We start from the raw sequence: 20,136 nt of genomic DNA on the forward strand, positions 1-20,136 counted from the left end.
TTGATTTCCGGTTTTCCCCAACACTGCAACACTGCAACACTGCAACGCTGCCCCTGTGAGGATCCAGATCCCTGCCTCTTCCTCCTGACATCAACAGGCACGGAAAGAACCCCTCTGCTTTTCTGGTTGTTTGCCTAATGTCTCTCTGTGCGTGTTTCGGGTGGGTACTTCTCTGCATCCCAAGCAGGTAGAGATCAAGAAATACCCCATCCCCTCTGCCCGCCATCTCCTCGAAGCTGACCCCCCTTCCCGCTCCCCCCCCCCCCCCCCCCCGTAATGGATGCATACCTTGAGCAAGAGGTTGGAGGGGAAGGGCAGGCTGCCCGGGCTGAATTGTTAGAAGGCCTTGGCGCTGCAGGGACAGGAGGTGCTGCTGCTGCAGCTGCTGCATCTGTAGAAGCTGCTGCTGGAAAGCCAACTGCTGGGTAGCCACCTGCTGTTGCTGCAAGAAACAGTAAGGGGTAGAAATGAGATGGCCACTTTCCAATGAAGGTTAAAAGTGTGCATGTTTCAAAACTCGCCACCATCTTCAAAAACCTGAGGACTGCAACCTGAGCTCGGCGGAGGGCTCAGTGTCAAGGTTTAAAAGGGACACAGCATACAGGTGAGGGGGCGGGGTGGGGGTGGGGGAGTGTCTGTGTTAACTCTTCTGCTGCCCATCCCTCTAGGGAAAGGATTTCTTTGACAAGCCTGCTCTCCCAACAGTAGGAAAAGCGTGACTTCTGTAGCCAGACATGAACTTTTGAGACTTTGAAATCTGTAATGATTCACACTAGAAAGGAGAGTGCAGCCTTCTAGTCTGGAGGGACTTGAACCCGAAACCCTTGAGGTGTGAAAGAGCAAAGATGCCCCCCTCCCTGCCTGCACTGGCAAGGGCCTTTCACTACTGTTTATCAGTCCTGACATAAATAAATGAGAAAAAATCAGACCTTTGAAGAAGAAAAACTTCATCTAATATTGTTAATTAGCCATGACAAACGATGAAATAACATTGTAAATCTTTCATAGAAACAGCCACTAGATTTTAATTACGAACATTCATAATTTAGCAAACAACATCGTACTCCACCATGAGAATTTAATGTGAACAGGCGCTCCAAGCTTTAGATCCTTCAGTTGGCTGGAGTTTCAGCCTCCCAGTTGTCCTGGGTCCCCCGCCCACTTTGTTCTCGAAAGGAGGGGCTTTATGATATGATAAATATCTCTGTTGTCTGGACAATGACAGGAGGAAAACTTTTGTTGTGTAAAACATCAATACATCATTCCTGTGTTTAGCAGGCTTTACCCCAGCCAAAAAAAATTAATGTAGATTTCCTCAGTAATTATCTGAGTGATAGAAAGATAATACGGTGCAGGAATACAATAAATAGAAGGAAATTATCTAATATCCTTAATCTGCTAGGAATCATATCGAGGTGGAGGTCTTGGCTACATTATGGCTAACAATTAGAAAGGCAAAATTAACCCTTTCCAAACTGAATCCAAATATATATCTTTAAAGAACACACAAAAGCTCTTGTGAGTTCTGAATATTATTCCAAAGGTCAGCAACACTTTTGCAACTAAGATGACGGGTGTTTGTAGAGCCCGCTTCGCTTAATAACGATACTTTACAAACAACCGCATTCACTTAACCTAACACACGACCTTGATCTGATATGGCCATAAAATGGTGTCTGCACCAAGACCTTCTGATGCAAAGTTCAAAGGGAGAGAAAAATGGTGGTTTCCTTTTGGCCTCTATGTAGTTTATTTTACAGTTAAAAAAAAAAAAAGGAGAAAAAAAAAAGCCATCATCCTCATATTAGTAACCAATTTCAGACTTACCACCATGCCACTGAGAAAGTTAATTGAGTTTCACTCCAAAAAAACAAATTCTATACCACTAACAACAAAAATTTAAATAAATTGAAATGAAAAGCCAGTCCTTTCATTTTAAGAACAGCATGCAGAAAATGATCCAATTGTTTCCACCCCTTCCCAAGTTGCCACATTAATGTGAAACCCAGTGATGGCCATATTCGTGTCAAAAGGATTTTTCACTTCTTCAACAGTTATTAACTCATGACATTAAAGACAGGGGGTACGGACACAGTCAAAGACTGGGGAATTAGCCCCTGTTGAAGGCAGATAGAAAGGGGGGTGGGGGGAGGCTGGGGCGGGTGCTTCCTGTCTTACTGTAAGTGAATGTTTAAAAATTGTGTATTTATATAAAATGACTGATGCCTTTTTCTGTTGTCCGTGGCCATCCCTAGGAAAGGCCCATGAAAGCTGTCCACGTTTGAAAAGCCAGGATATAAAAGTATACAAGGCCCATTGTCCAAAGAAGAATTTAAAAGCAATGCTGGTTGCCAAACCGTGCTCCCCACCCAGTTACCAAACACAGGATACGAGGCCGTTTGTTTACTTCTCACAGTTGAATGCATACAAAAAAGGTCTCTGCACAGTCCCCGACAGGTCAGCAGTCAGTGTTAAAATGCTCAAATGCCCTGATAAACCCTTCGTTTCGGGTCCCCTCCCTGGAGCTGCAGTCAAAGGTCTGTTTTCCTTTCTTTGGCTACTCCCTACTGCCTAACATAAACTGTTGTAACTGCCCAGGACAAACGGCCCTTTTAAAACAATCAGCTTAGGCACCTCACCACACAGGATGGCACCCCCACATACACCCAGCTAGATTTTAAAACGAACTCTTCCATCTACTTTCGAAACTCTGCTGAGGCCAGGATCTAGACGCCGCTCTTCTGCGGTGTCCTGGGCTACATCTCTGACCCCAGCGCCTAAGCCCCAAAGGTGCATCTTGGGTCTGGTTCAATGTGAAGTCAAACTTCCCAAGGTGTTATCCAACACCCCTTCAAGGAAAAAGACAGCTAAGGTTTTGTGTTCTGGCTTTGAGTCCACAGTCACAACAAGGAGGAACACAGGAGAGGAAGTACCTGAAGGCAGAAAATGACGGCCTTTAATCATTTAATCACAATGCATTCCACAAAGGAACACACCAGCTCCATTGGCCAATGTCTATGCGCAAAACTTGTCAAAAATTATCACCAGCAGGCCACACCACACAGCTGCCACCATGTGACTTTTCCCCGCAGCCCAGGAGGACCATCACCAGCATGATGACTTTGGGACACAAGCTCTTGACATGGCAGAGAAGCAGGATCTCCTAACTACTGGTACAACAAACAGTCCAGTGGTACCATGAAAACCCAAGGACACACTTGTCTGACCCCACCTGTCTGCCTTCCTCTAGTTACACTGAGGCCACACCAGGCCATGGGCCACAATAAGCCCACAGTCCTCAAGACGCAAACAATAAACAACAAACAAACAAACAAAAACCTACTACGATGCATAACCCTCCCTGCCTGTGGGCACAACATGATCCTCTGGCCATCACTCCCCGCCCGAATCAAGATGTCACTAGCATGTTTGTGTCCCCGCTTCCTGACAGCAGCACTTGGGGAACTCTCTTCTGCTGGGGAACTTCCCCTACGCCTTCTCCTTCTGGAGCCCTCGGAGCTCATCGGAACTTTCATGTCTTCCCAGCACGCGGACGACGTGCTTTCCAAACTCTGTCTCCAAGACCAAATAAGAGGTTAATGAGGAGTGGGACGGAAGGAAGAGTGCGGCCCCCGGTAACTGATAAGAGTGGCAGTGGCAGCAGCCCTCTCTAGTGCGTCTTCAAATAGAGAGTTAAAGATCTTTAAAAAACTAAATTTTGATGCCTTTGAAAAGAGAGAGGCACAAAATAACAACAGGGGGTTATTGCCTGCGAGCCACGGGGGAGAAGCTCCATAATTCTTCTTCTCCCTTTTGAAGGCTGTGAGAAATCTGATTCAAAAAAGCAACAGCAGAAGGGGAAACCTCTTGAGGCTGTAACCATTTCCTGTGATCATGCATAATGCGCTTCCAAAGTGGGTTTTTACCAATTCTGTTGATCAATTGCGCCTCCTTCATAGCCCTTCTTTTTTCTGCTGTGTTTACATCTGATGTGACTCAATGACAAGCACTGTCTGAGACTGTGAAACAGGCCTGTCATGTTGATTTATGGGCGCATCAAACCCCAACTTGTCCAAACTGAAGCTCGCAGTTCATTAATTAGAGAGTTGTGACTTTGAAGTCAGCTTTCAGACTGTGGTTTTTAACATTTGGCTTAATTTATATGCTCTTGAATGTGGATCTCTAAGGGAAAAAACTGAAATTCCCTCCTTGTCTTTGAACTTCTTTTGACCGCACAATAATCATTTCTTTGTCCAGAGTGATGCCTGCAATCCCAGAGTCATTAAGGCGCATTGAACTGCCACTGATGAGTAAGCCCCGCTGAATTAGAAAAACAGCCAGGAAAACAAAGCTGAGAGCCTTCTGCAGGGTGATATCTCACAATTACATGCCTTCCCTCCCCATGCCATTTCCATTTTAATTACTGTTAGTCCTTTAGATTTACATTTTAGACACTTTTTAATCTGTTCCCTTTTTTATTAGAGCCGCGCCTGGTAGCGAGCTACTGTCCTTAAGGTTGCGTCAGCGTTTTCATTAATATGCCTCCTCCCCTTTACCCCCAAACTGCCCCTGCTCCGCGGGGGGTTTACAAGCAGCCTGCTAAACAGGGACTCCCGGGTGGGGAAGCTTGGCAGAGCACAGAAAGCGTACCCAATTTGTGTAAAGGGAGGAGCTGGCATGGGGAGGAAAGTCTGGGAAACTCCCATGTGGAAAAACGATCATCCATACTCCTGTGAGGGGCAGGGATGGGGAGTCGGTCACCTGGCAAGACTGCCTCCCCAAGGGCCAAGTAGCTAACTGGGTAGAGCTGGCAGAGAAACCCCGGAAGAGGGTAGCATGCTGTCCACGGAGTCATATATTTTGTGGTCGCAAACGAGAGAGACACCGACAGAAAAGCTTTGGGACCACGGTGAAAAGTGAAAGGTTGGGTGTCCTAATACCTAGGCAGCTCCCCAAAGTGACAGCACCTCAAATTCATGGAGGCGTACCCAAGGCGAAGTGGGGATGAACCCCTGGCAAAGTCTCCTGGTGTATGGATCTCCACGGATTATCACCTGCCTGGGCAGTGCAGCCAAAACGCAGTACATAATGGACACTACGAAGAACTGGGGCGTAGAAGTTTACAGTGCAGTGTTGGTTGGTCTGTTTGTTGTCTTTCCTGGTGAGGTACAGGTGACCTGAGACCAAGTCCCCTAACTTTAAGCCATGCTACCAAGGGCATGCATTAGGCAATTAGGGCATGCTCACCATGCAAGGGGTCAAATGAAGACAGGGACGCTCCACCATGTTCTAAATGCCTTGCGTGCTTGCCTGACCTCACGAGAAGTTAGCTCACCAATGAAAAAAGGCCATTGCCACCTGCCCAAACATTTGAGTTCCACAAACCAACAAACAAACCAATGATTAAATGATGAGAGAAAAAAAAAAAAAACAACTAAGCGTGTGTCCTTTTCAATTTTGTCTCTCCCCATTCCCCATCCTGGCTGCATGGCGTGCTGGTCCTCCATGGTGCCAAAGGAGCCCAGAATACCGCTGATGATGCCGTCACCACACAGAGGTACACTGTGGTGGTGAGGTAAAGTAAGGAATCGAGAAATCTTAGCACAAACAGGACAATAATTCTTGCTCTGAAAGCTGAGACCTGATAGAGTCAGCTGAGTTGGGCAATCATTTAAAAGATGAATGACAGTTTAATAGCCACTAGATAGGCCCCCGAGACCTGTGGTTTGAAAGTAAAATGCGCATCGTCGGTACCTCTTTCGGCTGTTTTCCAGCATGTTGCTGTTGGAGAAGTTGAAGCTGCAACTGTTCTTGTTGTTTCTTATAAAATTCTTGAAGCTGCTGCTACAAGAGAGAGAGGAGGGGACGGTAAGTGGCAGACGACCGAGGCCCGCTGTCCCTCTCCACGCCATGCACAAACTGTGATTTGAAAAATAGCATCCTTTTATCTGCAATGGCCTGACCTTTTACTTTGAAACCTGACAATAAATTCCACGCACACTGACTATTCTTGGCATTAAGGTCTGAGGAGTAATCTCAAAAATGAACTGATGAAAAACATACCATTTTCTACACAAATTAATTAAAATAAGGCAAGGGATGACCTTTGATGGCACAACAAAGCCAAGATGCCCTTGCAGCGTCTGGTCAGTCTCTAGTACCGGCTTTCTAAATTATGGGGGGTGGGGGTGGGGCAAGGAGGGCCCCACCCTTGGATGTTTCAACAATGTTGGGAACTTGCTTTGAGCCTGTCCTCCCCATTCTATGCCAGTGACTTCTATCCCTGTGGCAGCCAGCCTCATCTGTTGGGTTCAGGTTGCCTTGTAACCCTGAGTCTTATGTCCCCAAGACACAAGGAGAGCCACAAGTTTATCAGAGCATCGGTCTGTGTAGAAAAAGTAAACTCTGGGCCTTTAAATTAATGAACTCCAAAATGTTTCTTCACGGGGTCCAAGAAAAAAAAAAATTCAAGGTAAGACTTGGAGTTCAAATGCGGACTTCAGGAGCTGACTATGTAAACTTGTTTCCAATGGGCACCTCGGGTTGCTTTGATTCATCTCAGCTGACTAACTAAAAGAGTGTAAGGCCACCTAAGTCTGAAAGGTCGTTTCCTCCCAAGTCCAGTCACAGCCCTAGTCTTGGTCCACAGTGCACTCTCCAGACCCAAGCCTTGGACCTGTGGCATCATTCTGCTCCTTCAGGGGCAGAGGGATGCCATTCTTCTCACTTGGGGGACCAGGTGGAGTTCTGCACCACTCAGCCTGCCAGCCACATTAATTCTTCAGTTGTCCAGCTGTGCGGACCAAGGGGTACTGTGCACGGAGCTGTGGGGGCAGGCTGGGCGGGAAGAGGACAATTACCTGTTGAAGCATGAGGGCCTGCTGCTGCTGGAGAAGAACCTGGAGCTGCTGGGGGCTCAGCACTTGCTGCTGGAGGATCTGCTGCATTTGCTGGGGAGTGATAACCTGAGGCGTCATCATAGCCACTGACACGGGGACCTAGAACATGAAGGGAGGGTAAGTAGGAAGCCAGGACATCACACACCCTCAGCCTCCCAGGGTCTGCCTACTTCAAGAACGGACCCATCTTCCATGCAGCATGTATTTATCGTGAAGAGATAAGACCACAAATCCTATACAAACCCTGGTGCCATTATCGTTATCGATTTTATTGTGATGTTGTTGCTCAGTACCAAACTCAGGCCATCCCAGATGCCAGGCAAGTCAAGAAATGGGAAAGAAAATCTTGCAGCCAGGACGGCTTCATGGGCAGAGAAGGAAGCACACACCTTAACAAGTGCTATCAGGATCAGGGGCGGATCCATCCTTATTCCCAACAGATCTCTAGTCAAAACGAGCTGTGAGTTTACCTGCACTTCAGTTTTGTTTTAGGGAGAAAAATTAAGGAGGAACCAAGAGCTCTGCAGCCCGCCACTGGTATGACCCACTTCCCGTGTGGACAGTGATTTTCACAATTTCAGAATCATCAAGGACGCGTAAAGGCCTGGGTTGAAGGGCGGCGAGGAAAGAATCGCGGACACACCTTCTGAACTTAAAACGTGGGCGCTTCCTAGGATGCTTTTTACCCTTCCTTATTCACCAAGCACACAGATGTCTCAATTCTTTCATATTACGTGTGATACCGGTAAAAGCCGCTTTCCATGACATTTCAGTGACAAACAGCTACAGTGATGAACTTGATAGCATTTCGTATTTGCAACTGTTAACACGTTTCTGCACGGGCATCTCTGCAAGGAACCTGCGCACTGTATCTGAAAGGATGATGTCTTGTTCAGATAAAACACTGACATTAAAATGACAGGCTGTCTTGGCCAAGGTTACACAAATTGTATTCAAGCGGATACCTAATGACAATGCTACAGATTCTGCGAGCTTTCTAGAATGTAATTTAGCTATTCAAAATAATCACTGCACTTGTGTTTAATTTTCAGACGACATGAGAACCATTTTGTCAGTCCCCGTAATCCAAGAAGACTACTTCATGAAAAATCACCCCCCTAAAAAGATAAGAAAAAAAAAACAATAAAAGAAAAGACAAGAGCCAAATGTCTCCTAAGAGTAATATTTAAGCATCTTACTTTTCTTTTGGTTTTTTTTTTTTTTTTTTTTAAGCAAATGTGCCATAAAGACACTAGAAGCTGTAAAGGATCTATACTTTGTTAAAAAGGGTCTACTGTCACCTCATGTATTACAATAAAAGGTAATAACATGTTTTGCACTTTGCCTGTATGCCACTTTAAAAAAAAAAAAATCCTGCAGACAATAGCTGATCAAAAGATAAAAGAATTAAAAAAAAAAATCTTCTGGGGGAACAGTAAGCAAAAGAGAGACGGAGTGTTAATTTTATGTAACGTAATGTCTTAATATGCAGTTTATCTTGACTTTTTCACATGGCTTGCCCTGTCATTTGCATAGCCAGCTCTCATTCCTAATTTCACACTCATTATGCACTGATGTCCCGATTTCTCAGCATCACTAATTTTGATGAACTAAAAATGGTTCCTGAAGGTCAGACTCACATACAGTGAGCACTCTCCACTGCTGTTGTGGCATGGTGTGTGTTGGGGGGAAGTTGGGGGAGGTTCGCGTGCAAGTTTCACGTGTTTAGAGAACACTAGCTAGAACACTCAAAAAAAATTTCATTAACCCAACTCGGGGAGGTCATCCATGAATTCTTCCTACTGCAGTGGTCTTTTAAGTGTAGATGTAGTTACACTGTAATTTAAAACAGATGGGCATGTCTGAATATTTTTATATGCAAAAAGGGACAGATGTATATGAATGGATAAATTATCCTTTTAAAAAGATAATTCGCAGCATGAAATATCACCAATGATTGGAACACTGAACTTGCGTACAGTCTAGGGCAAACGCCAAGAAGACATTATCAAAACATCTAACCATGTACGCACTAATTCCAATTAGTCGACTTTGTCTTCATCCAGAAGAAACTTTCTGAATTTTTAAATATGCACTGGGTGCCAATCTCGATCCTTGGAGTTCCTGAAGCCAACACATCACAATAGAAGTTTACTGTTCCTTGAGAGTCGCAGGGCCATACAGGAGGCTCACTGGAGCAAACAAAGAAGCCATGTTTAAGGTTTCTTTTTCCCTCTGCATTTCTTGGATGGCGTACAACACAAATACTGGTGAGCCAAATGTCTAATGGCGATGGACAGGAAAACAGACAGGAACAGGGTGGTGTAAAACCAGAGCTGGTGATGCACACGAACCTGAGAGAACAGTGGCAGAGGAACAGTACAGAAACAATCCCCTCATCATCATTTTTAAAAGTGGTCTGGAGCCCCTGGGCTAGAAAGGGACACAGGTAAATTTTGGGGGCTGATGGGAACACTCTAAGGGCCACACAGATTCATGAATGTCAAATCTCTTCCAGCTAGATAAAGAGCATATTCTACAGTATATACATTATACTTTAATAAAGGTGATTTAAATCATTGTAGGTAATGCATATATTTTACTGGATTTTTTTAATCATGTATTTTTAAAGCATTTTATTTTTACACCAGGTAAAATAGTATGTGTCTTTTAAAAAGAGAAATGGCATGGCCCCTTGACTGTCAATAAAAAAGGGTGACCAGGGAAAGACTGGCAGGTGCAGGTAATTTTTAAATCTTTGCAGAGAGCCAATGGTCTCCAGCTCCTTTTCCCACAGCTACTTCTTCATTGCTGGCAGTCGAACTGCAGAACAGTAGAATGAACTTGACTCTCCCCTGCTTGTTCCCTTTGGACACTTTGATAGAGGGTCTGATGAGTAATAAAACGCTTCAAGCAGCAGGCGCAGCCCAGCCAGGGACAGGCGCAAGAAGCCTGAGTAACCCTCCCAACTAGTGGAGCGGTCCCTGAGTAATCAGACGTGGGCCATTATATCCTGATGGCTTGAACTTTGCTTTTACTATCTGAAACCACAGTTTCACACCAGTTAGCTCCCAGCCACCAACGTGGCCCAGGGAGCTTCATTTAGAAATGCAGTAAAACAGATTTTGGTTACTACCCCCCCCCATACACACTTACACACACCTCAAGTTTCTGCACCAACATATCAGTAGAGGAGGCTGTGGACATTCGAATGGACTAGAAACCATAGTGGGGTAGAAAAGACAGGAGAAAATCAGAGCACAGTTTAAGATTTTAAACAGTTAAGAATTATGGCCTATATATCCACTCCCTTAATTCCCAGTGTCCAGCTTTCTCGTGTAGCTAGTCCCTCCTAATACTAGGAATCAAAGGGCATGCAGTACCAGCGAGGGGCTATTACAGCCCACACTTTATTACCCATTACTACTGAGGTCATTAACGGCAAGAGTGATTGTCGCAGCCCTCACCTATTGATCACTGTAACTGCTATCATTTAATCCTGTGTTGAATGTCTGGAAAGCGGCTAAAGCACACGAGAGAGAGTGGTTTAGCATTGAGAAATATGGCCAAAGCTTAGAAATTACACTTTGATTCATAAAATCTAGCCAGTGGTTTAAATCAATAGTATTTAAAACAGTCATGTGAGTTTTTAACTACAGCCGTCTAATATTTATAGGGCTCTCATTGAAAGCATTCCACAAAAACTAAACTTTGTCGTCCACCCCACCACCCCCAACCCTGACACCCACCACCTTACCCTCCTGGAGAAAAAAATTCATTTCTGATGCTCCATGTAGCTACAAGGGCTTGAGCCTTATCTGGGAGTTGAAGCTTATTCTTGATTTTTTTCCCCCCCCTCAGAAGACGATTTAAATATCAGGCAAGGAGAAAAATTATCCCTGTACTACAGCTATGTTAACCGTATGAGTGTGCAGAAATGAGTGTGCTGCATGGGGCTGTATGAGCTCACAATGAATCACAGGAGGCAATTTATGAAGACCTAGAATGATTCTGTCTAGCTGCCTTCAGGGATCAGAAATTCGAATAAAACTTCTGGCAGACATTTAAAGAGTGCTAGCCTGAAAATACTGAACTGAAACACACAGATGCACCTACAGAGTTGTGACACTCTTTATTTGAGCTTCCAGGGGATATCAGGAATTTCAAAAAAAAAAAAAAAAAAAAGTGAAAACAGTGCAGGATATGCTGATGACTGATAGAGCTGGGGTGTGGCCTGTCCCAGGTGCACACAAACCCTCCTGAATGGCAGCGATACAGCTGTGCTCGGCCATCCGAATGTGGCTAGTATGGGCCTGCTGCTACTTAACACCAGCAACTAGGGGAGCATCTTCTGCACCAGCAACTGCTGGTCAGGCCCAAGCACTGCTGGCCCAGTTTCCTTTTTCTCCAGGAGGACTCTGTACTGTTGGAAGCCTGGCAGACTATTCAACAAAGCATGCAGGCTGCTTTCTTCTTTCTCTTACTTTCAGAAGTGGGGGAAGGTAGGCAATGGGGAAGAGGGATGTTGAAATTTCAAAAGCAAACAAACAAATAAAAAAAAAAAAACAACCACCACTCATAGAAACAATACTTGGAATCTAGGAGACAATTGAAGGAATTGGGTGGGAGACGAGATGACACTGTATGAATACTGAAAATAACATGTTATCATTTCTTTCTCTCCCTTCCCTTTACACTGAAGGAACTACAAGTAAGCCCTGCCCAGCACAAATACACAGAGACTTTGGACGGTCACATCCTCTCATAATTACTATGTATACAAACCGTATAACTGAGATGGTAAAAAACGCAACATCCCACTTCAATTTCATTAATTATCTATCATAGTGTCTCCATTAAATTATTTTCAAAGCATTACTTGGAAACTGTTTTTCAACCTCTGATCATGAGCCACATGTGTGCCCCCAGAAACTCACTTCCCTTCCACACTTTCAGCGGTGTTTGGGAGGTAACTGGTACATGCAGGCCGTGTCACCCAGTCAGCCACAGAACGAGAGCAAAACAAATTAAATTAGGAGGCTCTAGAATGTCAAAACAAAAGCAAACAAAGAAAATGGCTCTATTTTAAGAAAAAGGCATTATGCCCAATTTTCTAGGATCACAAGGAAGCTAACTTGTACCAGCAACCACCTGGGAAAATATAGGCCAGTTTTCATAATTAATAACCAACAGATACAACAGACAGATCAGCAGACACAAAGAGGCAGGGGGCTCCTAGTCTCTGTGTCGATAAAAAATTAAAAAACAAACAAACAAACAAGCAAACACCCCAAAACTTAAATCAAGTACCACGCAAGGTAGCTGTATCACAAAATGGGGGAAAATGTATTTCTGACATAATATTTCTGTCTTAAAAAAAAAAGACATGGTATTCATGTGGAAAGTACAATTCTCTTTCATTGTGGAATGCTGCTTTTTGTATAACTCCTTTAGATTTAGTTCTTTTGCTACAATACTGTACAAAGCATTAAAGCAGGTAATGGTTATTATATTAATGCAAAATCATCTAAGTAGTCACTCATCAGCATAACTGTTCTCTCAGCAACAATACAACCACCTATTAAAATTTTAGCAAAAAAAAAAGAGGCCTCTTTAAAATGCAATTAGCATTTCATTTTTTATCATTTTGTTTATTACATTCTATCAAAGAGAGGCTATCTTCCTTTCACAAAGAATTGTTAAGGCCAATACTTGCCTGCCAGTCAGGAGTTATTTCAGGTTACCAACCCCAAGAAGCCATCTCCTGCAGAACTGAGTTCTTTTTGTCTTTACATTAAAAACAAATGGTAAAACTCCTGTTTGTCTAGGGCACAGGGAGTGGAGGCTGCCCTGTGATCCTCTACCATTTTCCAGGCAAGCAAGGTTACGCCTCTAAGTGCCAGCCTAATTGTTTTAGTTCTAATAAATATCAGCTTCATTTGCATAAAAATGTAAAGTTTACACAAATTAAATTGCTTCTCCCATTAGCAATTGTTAAATACAGGAAACAATGGGAGCTGTACATGAAAATAAGCGCTTGCTAGGAACTGATCTTGTCAACCTCTGAACCACCACCACCACTACTACTATTATTACTATTTATTATTATTATTGCTATTATTTAAATTGAGAAAAATGGCTTCTCTTTTCTTCCTCAATGCCATTTTCCTGTAGGCAGGCTGGAAAGCTCTTTAGTGTGAGATTTTTTTTTTTTTTTTACTCAAAATATGCCGACATTTCATATTAACCAAAACAACAAAAATCATATTTAAGCACTGAGAACAGGAGATAGGGATGACTAGTCCAGAAAGTTTCTTAGAAAATATCTGACCCACAGATCTTTAACTTTTAAAAGGAAGACACTCTGGCTAAGTAAGCTCTCTTAAACTGAAACATTATTACAAACAATGGCAGAACTAGCAACTGCATCAATCCTGTGGAGAAGCATGCACCATTAAGCAAGCAAGAAAAATTTGTAGATAGTTTTAGATCAAGGGTTACTATGACACAGGGGGGAAAATTAAACGTTTACCTTCCCCCTAAAATATATATATATATTTTTCAAAACTAAGAATTAAGTTGATAATGCTCCTTACTTCAAGGTAACTAGCCCAGGAAATATCAGAGAGAATAAACAAATACAAATATGTCCCCCATAATTATTAGGAGGGGCACTATAAGTGAATTTAAATATATAGGTAGGCCCCAAATGAGATTACTCCAAAGTTGAATATGAATTTACCAAAGCACTACCATTTTCCTGTTACCTTTTCCATAATTACTTATGCAATTGCTCACACGTAACTCCAACACGTTCACCTGATACATCACAGTTAAGCCAAGGGGTACAAATGAGATTCTAATGAGAAAAACCATCAGTTGCTTCTTTAACAATTTCTCCATTCATTGATTTATCTCTAATAAAGGTAAGAACCCAACCGAAGGCGTCCTACATGTGAATGGTCAAAATATGTTTTTAAAAGGTGCCTGGTAAAATCAAGGCAAATGAGGAACCCGTAAAGACCCGCCTCATGAAGTGATGTGACAATTAAGAGCAACTGAACAAAAAGCTAGCTTCGGGGACGACAAAAAAAAAAAAAAAAAAAAAAAGTAAAAGAAATTAAGCTGCCACAACTGTAACAGGTTAGATGAAAAAAAAATCAAATTTTAATGTATTCTCCCCTGTGTCATCTTGTTTTGTCAAGACATCAAATAGAATAGGGAAGTACAAAATAACAAGCCCTTGAGAAATCACAGAAGCTGACCTTTTTGATGTTGTTGATTTACCTTGTTCTCAGTTATTTGAACAATGATGTTTCAGATTTAAGGGCAAGATAAAGCTTAAGAATTAAAACATGATACCGAGGTATTCTAAGAAGCTCATCGGCACAGTTAGCCTGCACTTTCATTGATTAGTTGCTTTAACCCGATGTGAACACGAGGCCTAATGCACAGCCTTGAGATGCATTTTTTTTTCCACTCTAAATTAATTCCCTCCCCAAACAACTGCCAGGTTGGAAGGACTCAGAAAAGGATATCCCTTTCTATCATCTGAATGGAGACGTCCAGGTTAGCCCTTCCCAGTGACTCAAGGCCCCACAATGTACAGACAGATGTTTAGCAATGGAGGACCTGAGTTTTCTGTGTTAAATCCAAGGGAGTTGGGGGGAACTGAATGGACAAGGCAGGCACTCTGAAATGACTCAAACAGTTTTCAAGGAATACCATGCTCCCCACCCCACCCCCCAAAAACTTGCACCAAACAACAGTTTTAGCTTACAGGGTCAAGACTTTCCTCAAGTATAACATTACAGATAAGCACTGAGTTAGACTTATTGCCCCAAATCTAACCTAGAGGTACAGCTGGATATCTCAGCAGCAACGCAAGTGCAAGCCTTCTACAAAAATCTTAGGACAATGACACATGCAGAATGATTTGTATATATAGGCAGTTTATATCAAGGCATATATTGAAACAAAAAGATACAGCAGTTAAAAACATCTGTTTTAAAGACAATAAAGGTAAATAAGCCAGTATTTGCAAGCACTAGAAATTATAAAGACCAAGACAGTTAACAAGGCGATTTGAGGACTGTAACTCCTTGTTACTGACTGCAGAGCTTAACATGCGACACACAGAGAGACACAATATATGCCTTTAGTCACTCTAACCTTTTCTGGTCAACTGTTGCTACGGTTTTCCCTTGACTGTAAATCACAGGGAACTACCTCAAGGGGCTCGTCACCGATCACTGTTTCCCCAGTTACTCAGAGCGTCCTTCTAAGGTTCCCCTTAGTGATGCTCGTCCACAACGAAACCACATAATAAAATGAATTTCTCCAAGCTTCCTTTTTGCCAATACAAACTGTACTCAAATTTTAGTATGAGCTGAGAATCTGGCCACCACATTCTCTCCTGATCGTCACAGAAACACAGTAATTCAAACACCACCTCCTGCCACGTTAGCCACGACAGAGCTGGACTTTGATTGCTTTTAATTCATCTAGATTTTAATTTCCCTGTCTCTTGCCATTGTGTGGAGGCTGGCTGAAAAGTTGCAGAACTGGTCAGTGTCATAAAGGAGTTTATCTTTCCAGTGACAGCTCCTGACAATGTGTAAACCCCAGGCTGCGATGGAGAGGGTTTGTTTTCAAGGTACATTTAACTGCAAACAAAAAAAAAAAATTTTTTTTTCAAATCAACCACTCCTATCATAAGCTTTCTGATGATTTACAGTTTACCAACTGAGCAAGGTTACGCAACACTGCATGCCTTTAGATGCACTGCTCTAGCTGGTGGAGATTTAATTAAGATCACAGCCTCTAAAATCCCTGTCAAATGAAAATTCAGAGAAGACAATACTCCATATAGCTTCATGCACAATGTTGCCATTCCATCCCTGAAAAAAAATATGAGTTAATCCACGTTTCTATGGCTGCAGACAAAAGTTCACTAATTTTATTTTCTTTTGACACTTAGGTTGTTTTCTATTGTTTGCCATGAGATCATTCCTTTCCAGGGAGGGAAGGGGAAAAAAGAGAAAAAAAAAAACCCGAGAGTGAGACACGCTGCAGAAAATGCAGTTGACATTATTATCCGACATTATCATAGCTTAGCTATGATGTCATCAATTTTCATATAAGCAGCCCAAACTCAAAAGTTTCATCTGATGAAATATGTTTATTAAAAAACACAACACAAAAGCCTACCTTCTTTCAATCACTTGGATTAAATCACTGAAAGGCCGTGTTTCTCCTCTCTTTACACAGCCAACTTTCTGTTAGACACGCTGCGGATCTGGGAGGAAAGGTAGCTAGCTCTTTAGACACACTGGCAAATATAAAGTCCACTCCTAGCATTCTGTGCAGCCCTCAGGGTTGGAAAACAAGTGTCTTTGATACATTTTTATTTCTTCTACACTAGAAGTCATCGGTGTTAATTTGTCTTGAAGGGGAAAAAATGTGTCTGAGTGATATTTACCTCGTCAAATGCATTTTAATCTGCATCATTTTGCTATCTGGTTGCCTATGTCACACCTCTGAAGTGACAGGTGCTTGCAGTCTCCCTCCCGATGGCCACGACACAAGTAACTGTCTTGCCTCAAAGGGCTAATGTATTACTAATGAACAATAAATCAACTTTGATTATCAAGTGTCAGCCCACAGAGTTCTACCACATCCCAGTGACTCCGGCAGCCAGTGTCTGGGCAGGCAGTCTGTATTTTGGTTTCATTTTTACACACTTTTCACTGAAATGTGTCAGGCAGCTACCAAGAACCACATAAAATAGAGACTTCCCCTCCCCAATTCTGCCAAATTGCTCCTCTTGATTTACTTTACTGAGTGATGAATCTGAAATATCCAAGATAGCCTGCAATTTTTTTTTAAGCAGCAATTACAGCAACACACCAAACCCTGAAAGAGAATCTTAACCTGATTGTGTCCGAGGTCTCTTTGAGACTGACAGGAGTTTGTAACACTTTATCACATACACCTCCTTTAACTGCATATATGTATGTATGTATGTATGTATGTATGTATGTATGTATATGTAAACTGCACATATATAAGTTGTATATATATATATGTAAAATGTCTTCATGGAAAATAGCTCACAAACAAATAAAAGCAAAAAGGGCTGCCTCAGAAATAAAGAAGTCACTTGAATCTTTAACTGAAAATAAAAAATGAAATTGGCTTTTTACCCTAACTTCCTAATGATAAAATACATGTAAGTTTTTTTTTCCCTTAGGCAGATTAGTCACTGATAGTATGATTCACATTTCCTGTTATCAGCCTTATTTTTCCCCCAAATGTGTCACTTTCAGAATGTTGGAATCTATGGAAATGAGGTGATTTGCATTTTTAAATGGGCTTGATTAGAACGTTTGGTCTGTGTGGACGAGCATATAACAATTATCAGGCATTTTAGTTGCAACCGGAAGGCCTTGAAGGAGTTAACCCCGGGGAGGAAGAGGCTACATGTGCTGTGCTCTGAAACTACCATCCTTTTCCTAAAGGTCCTCGGCTTCACATCACCATTCTTGGGAGGGGGGAAAAAAAAACTCCCTTGCAGTTTGGATAGTTGAGTTAGCTACACTGAAGGCCAGTTCAGATGGGAGTTCATGATGACAAGCCTTCAGCTTCGGGCCCTTCCAACCCAAACCTTGCTCACTCCTTTATGAACATGGCCAAGTAAAGTCACAGTGGATGCGTATCTCCAACCTGCCGGAGTGCAGGGCACAGCCTGCCTGCCTGCCTGCCTGCGTGCTGGGATCTCTCCTTCCTTTCCCTCCCTCCTTACTGTGGGTACGAACTCCTTGAAAATCAACAGCTAAGCTGCAAAGACGCCTGGACAGACAGAAACAAACTACCAGAAGCAAAAGAAACTGCCACACTGGTTCCACTGAGACTAAAGGTTTTTCTATTTCACACGCTCTGGGAGTGACATCAATCACATATCCCAGATGGATGCCCCCCGAGTGGTGTGGAGGGATGGCACCGAGGGATAGCCAAAAGGGCTTTACCAAAGTGGCTTCGCGAAGGCCACACCAGCGGAAAATGAATCGCCAACACCGGGAAAGAGGCAGAGGGAAAGAGAGAAATAGACGCAGGACTTCTTCCAACTCCCAACTCCACTTCACCCAGGAACAGTTTTTAAAAAGAGACAAGAGAGCGTAACAGACAGCAAGGGAGCTCTGTGTCCAGGACCCACAGGCCTGGCTTCCCACCCTCCTGTTCCTCTCCGCCTCCACTTCCAGGGCGCAACTCCGCTCCAAGTTGATCAACAGCGCCAGGGCTGGTGCTGCCGAGCCTGAGAGTCAAGTTGAAGGCTGTGGGGCGCCCCTGCCTTCCCTGGCGAGCTCCCCCGGAACCCGGGGAAGCTGGCAACGCATAGCCCGGGATGATGAGGTGGGTTGGGGGAGAGGAGGAGGAGGAGGAGGACAAGGAGGAGGAAACGAAGCGGGCAAAGACGGAGGAGGACCGGGACCAACCTGACACTCTCCATGTAGCCGCCAGGCGCGCGCAGCCGGCTCGGGGCGCCCGCGCGGGGCCGGGCTGGGTCCGGCGGCCTCGGTGCAGGCGGACTGCACGCGCAAGGGGCGCTCGGGCTCGCGGGCTGCCGTGCCGCGCCGCGCCCACCCGCCCCGCCTTGCTCCACCAATCACAACCCGCCTCTAAACACCCCGCGCCGCCGCTGCGCCCCACACAATGGGCTCCGCCCGCGCCCCGCGCCCCGGCCCCCTCCGCGCGCGGCAGGTGAAACCGACGCTCGGCCCCGCCGCCCGCCTTTTGTCTCCCCAGCAACTCCTCTTTAATTGCTGTTAACCCGGTGACCCCCCTCGGGCTGACGTCTGGGCCGGAGCCGGGCACCGCGCCGGGGCGCGCATCTCCTCTCCCCCCCAACCTCCCCCTTCTCTCTCTGCGCCCGGGGCCCCGCTGCCCAGCCAGCTTTGGGGAAAGGGCTTGTTTCCCTCTTTGAAACTGACAAAGAGTTGTCCTAACCTTTGGGGACGCTGAGCAGGAGGGCCACCCATGCGCCCCCCGCCAAGCAAGCCCACAGCCCCAGCTGCTCCGAGCTACCGAAGCGGCCCAAGGGCAGGGTTGCGGGGCGCCAGGCTGCGCCTTTCCTCGAAAACCCGGCTCGGTGGAGAACTTTCGCTTCACGTCGGTGGTGGGGCCCAGCCGGAGTCTGCCCGCCACCCTTGCCGATCCAGAGGCCGCCTCACAAAGTGTGCCTGTGCACGCAGTGAAAGAACCCCACATGGGGCTCCAAATAATCCGCAACCCAACGTGCCTCGTCGCTACTTCCCCTCTAGACGACAGCTGCCACACGTTTGCTAAGAAATAATTCTTGAAATTCCTTTCTTATTTATGCAACATCAGCCACAACAAAAGCGCCTCTCAAGAGGCACTTTGAGATGACCCCGGTTAGAAACACTCACTGCTTAGATGCGGAGAGCAGAGAGCAGAGCTGCTTTTTGCTTTTCTTTTCAAGTCACCAATAATGCTAAACTTTGTTGGCTCAAGTGCCAGGATTTAAGTGGCAGGCAGGTTAGCCTAGGTATCAGCAGCTTCAGAAATCACCTCTCAATTTTACCATTTCCAAACTTAGAGAAGAACTTTCTGGTTTGTGTAGTATTTCAAAAGACCAAAACAACGACCAACAACAAAACCAACCAAAACATTTTTTTTTATTATTATTGCCTTTAAAATAACAAGGAAACAGAGTAGTGAGATCAATGATTACCCACTTCTCTTCAATACGAACTTTTTTTTTTTTTTAAGTAACACAGTATCACCCAGTCAATTCCAGGACTTTCACTTGAAAGTACTTTTCAGCTTGAGGTGTATTAAATGCAGGTTGCTACCAAGCAGAAAGCACACTGACAATATTTCTAAGCAAGAAAACACTTGGACTTGAGTGAGGTCAGCAAGGGATAGACATTCCCCCTCCCCAGGAATCTGGCTGGAAAATGCAAGACCCCCCCAACACCTCCCACATCTCTTCAGGTGTTAAATGAGTGTAGCGTACACCACTTTCTACATTGAAGTGTTTTGTGTCAGATAACAAATTTATTAATGGTCTTTGGTTTTTTTCCCCAGGTCACAAAAATGTCACCCAACCCTTTCATGAATATTCAATAAAGAACCAGGGTGGCTTTGGGGATGGGGGGTGGAGGTGGGAGAAGGGCCTTGACTCTGACAGAAAACCCTAACCCCTCAATCAGTAGAA

General features: G+C 44.2%; 1 protein-coding gene across 7 annotated transcripts in view; it reads right to left on the reverse strand.

Moving 5' to 3' along the window:
* The window catches only part of Foxp1 (forkhead box P1), a 395,763-nt gene that overhangs the window by 85,626 nt on the left and 290,001 nt on the right, over nt 1-20,136 (reverse strand). For 5 of the 7 annotated variants that reach the window (XM_037204352.1, XM_037204349.1, XM_028872718.2 and 2 more), the window contains 3 exons: nt 6,861-6,998; nt 5,755-5,844; nt 289-442 (listed from right to left, as the gene is read on the reverse strand). In XM_037204352.1, coding sequence (XP_037060247.1) covers nt 289-442; nt 5,755-5,844; nt 6,861-6,998 — 382 coding nt within the window. The remainder of the gene's footprint in view (nt 1-288; nt 443-5,754; nt 5,845-6,860; nt 6,999-20,136) is intronic. The other 2 variants (XM_037204353.1, XM_037204351.1) reach the window with 1 other exon arrangement.

The sequence above is a fragment of the Peromyscus leucopus genome, chromosome 3, assembly GCF_004664715.2.
Source record: "Peromyscus leucopus breed LL Stock chromosome 3, UCI_PerLeu_2.1, whole genome shotgun sequence".
In the NCBI taxonomy this organism is placed as follows: domain Eukaryota; kingdom Metazoa; phylum Chordata; class Mammalia; order Rodentia; family Cricetidae; genus Peromyscus; species Peromyscus leucopus.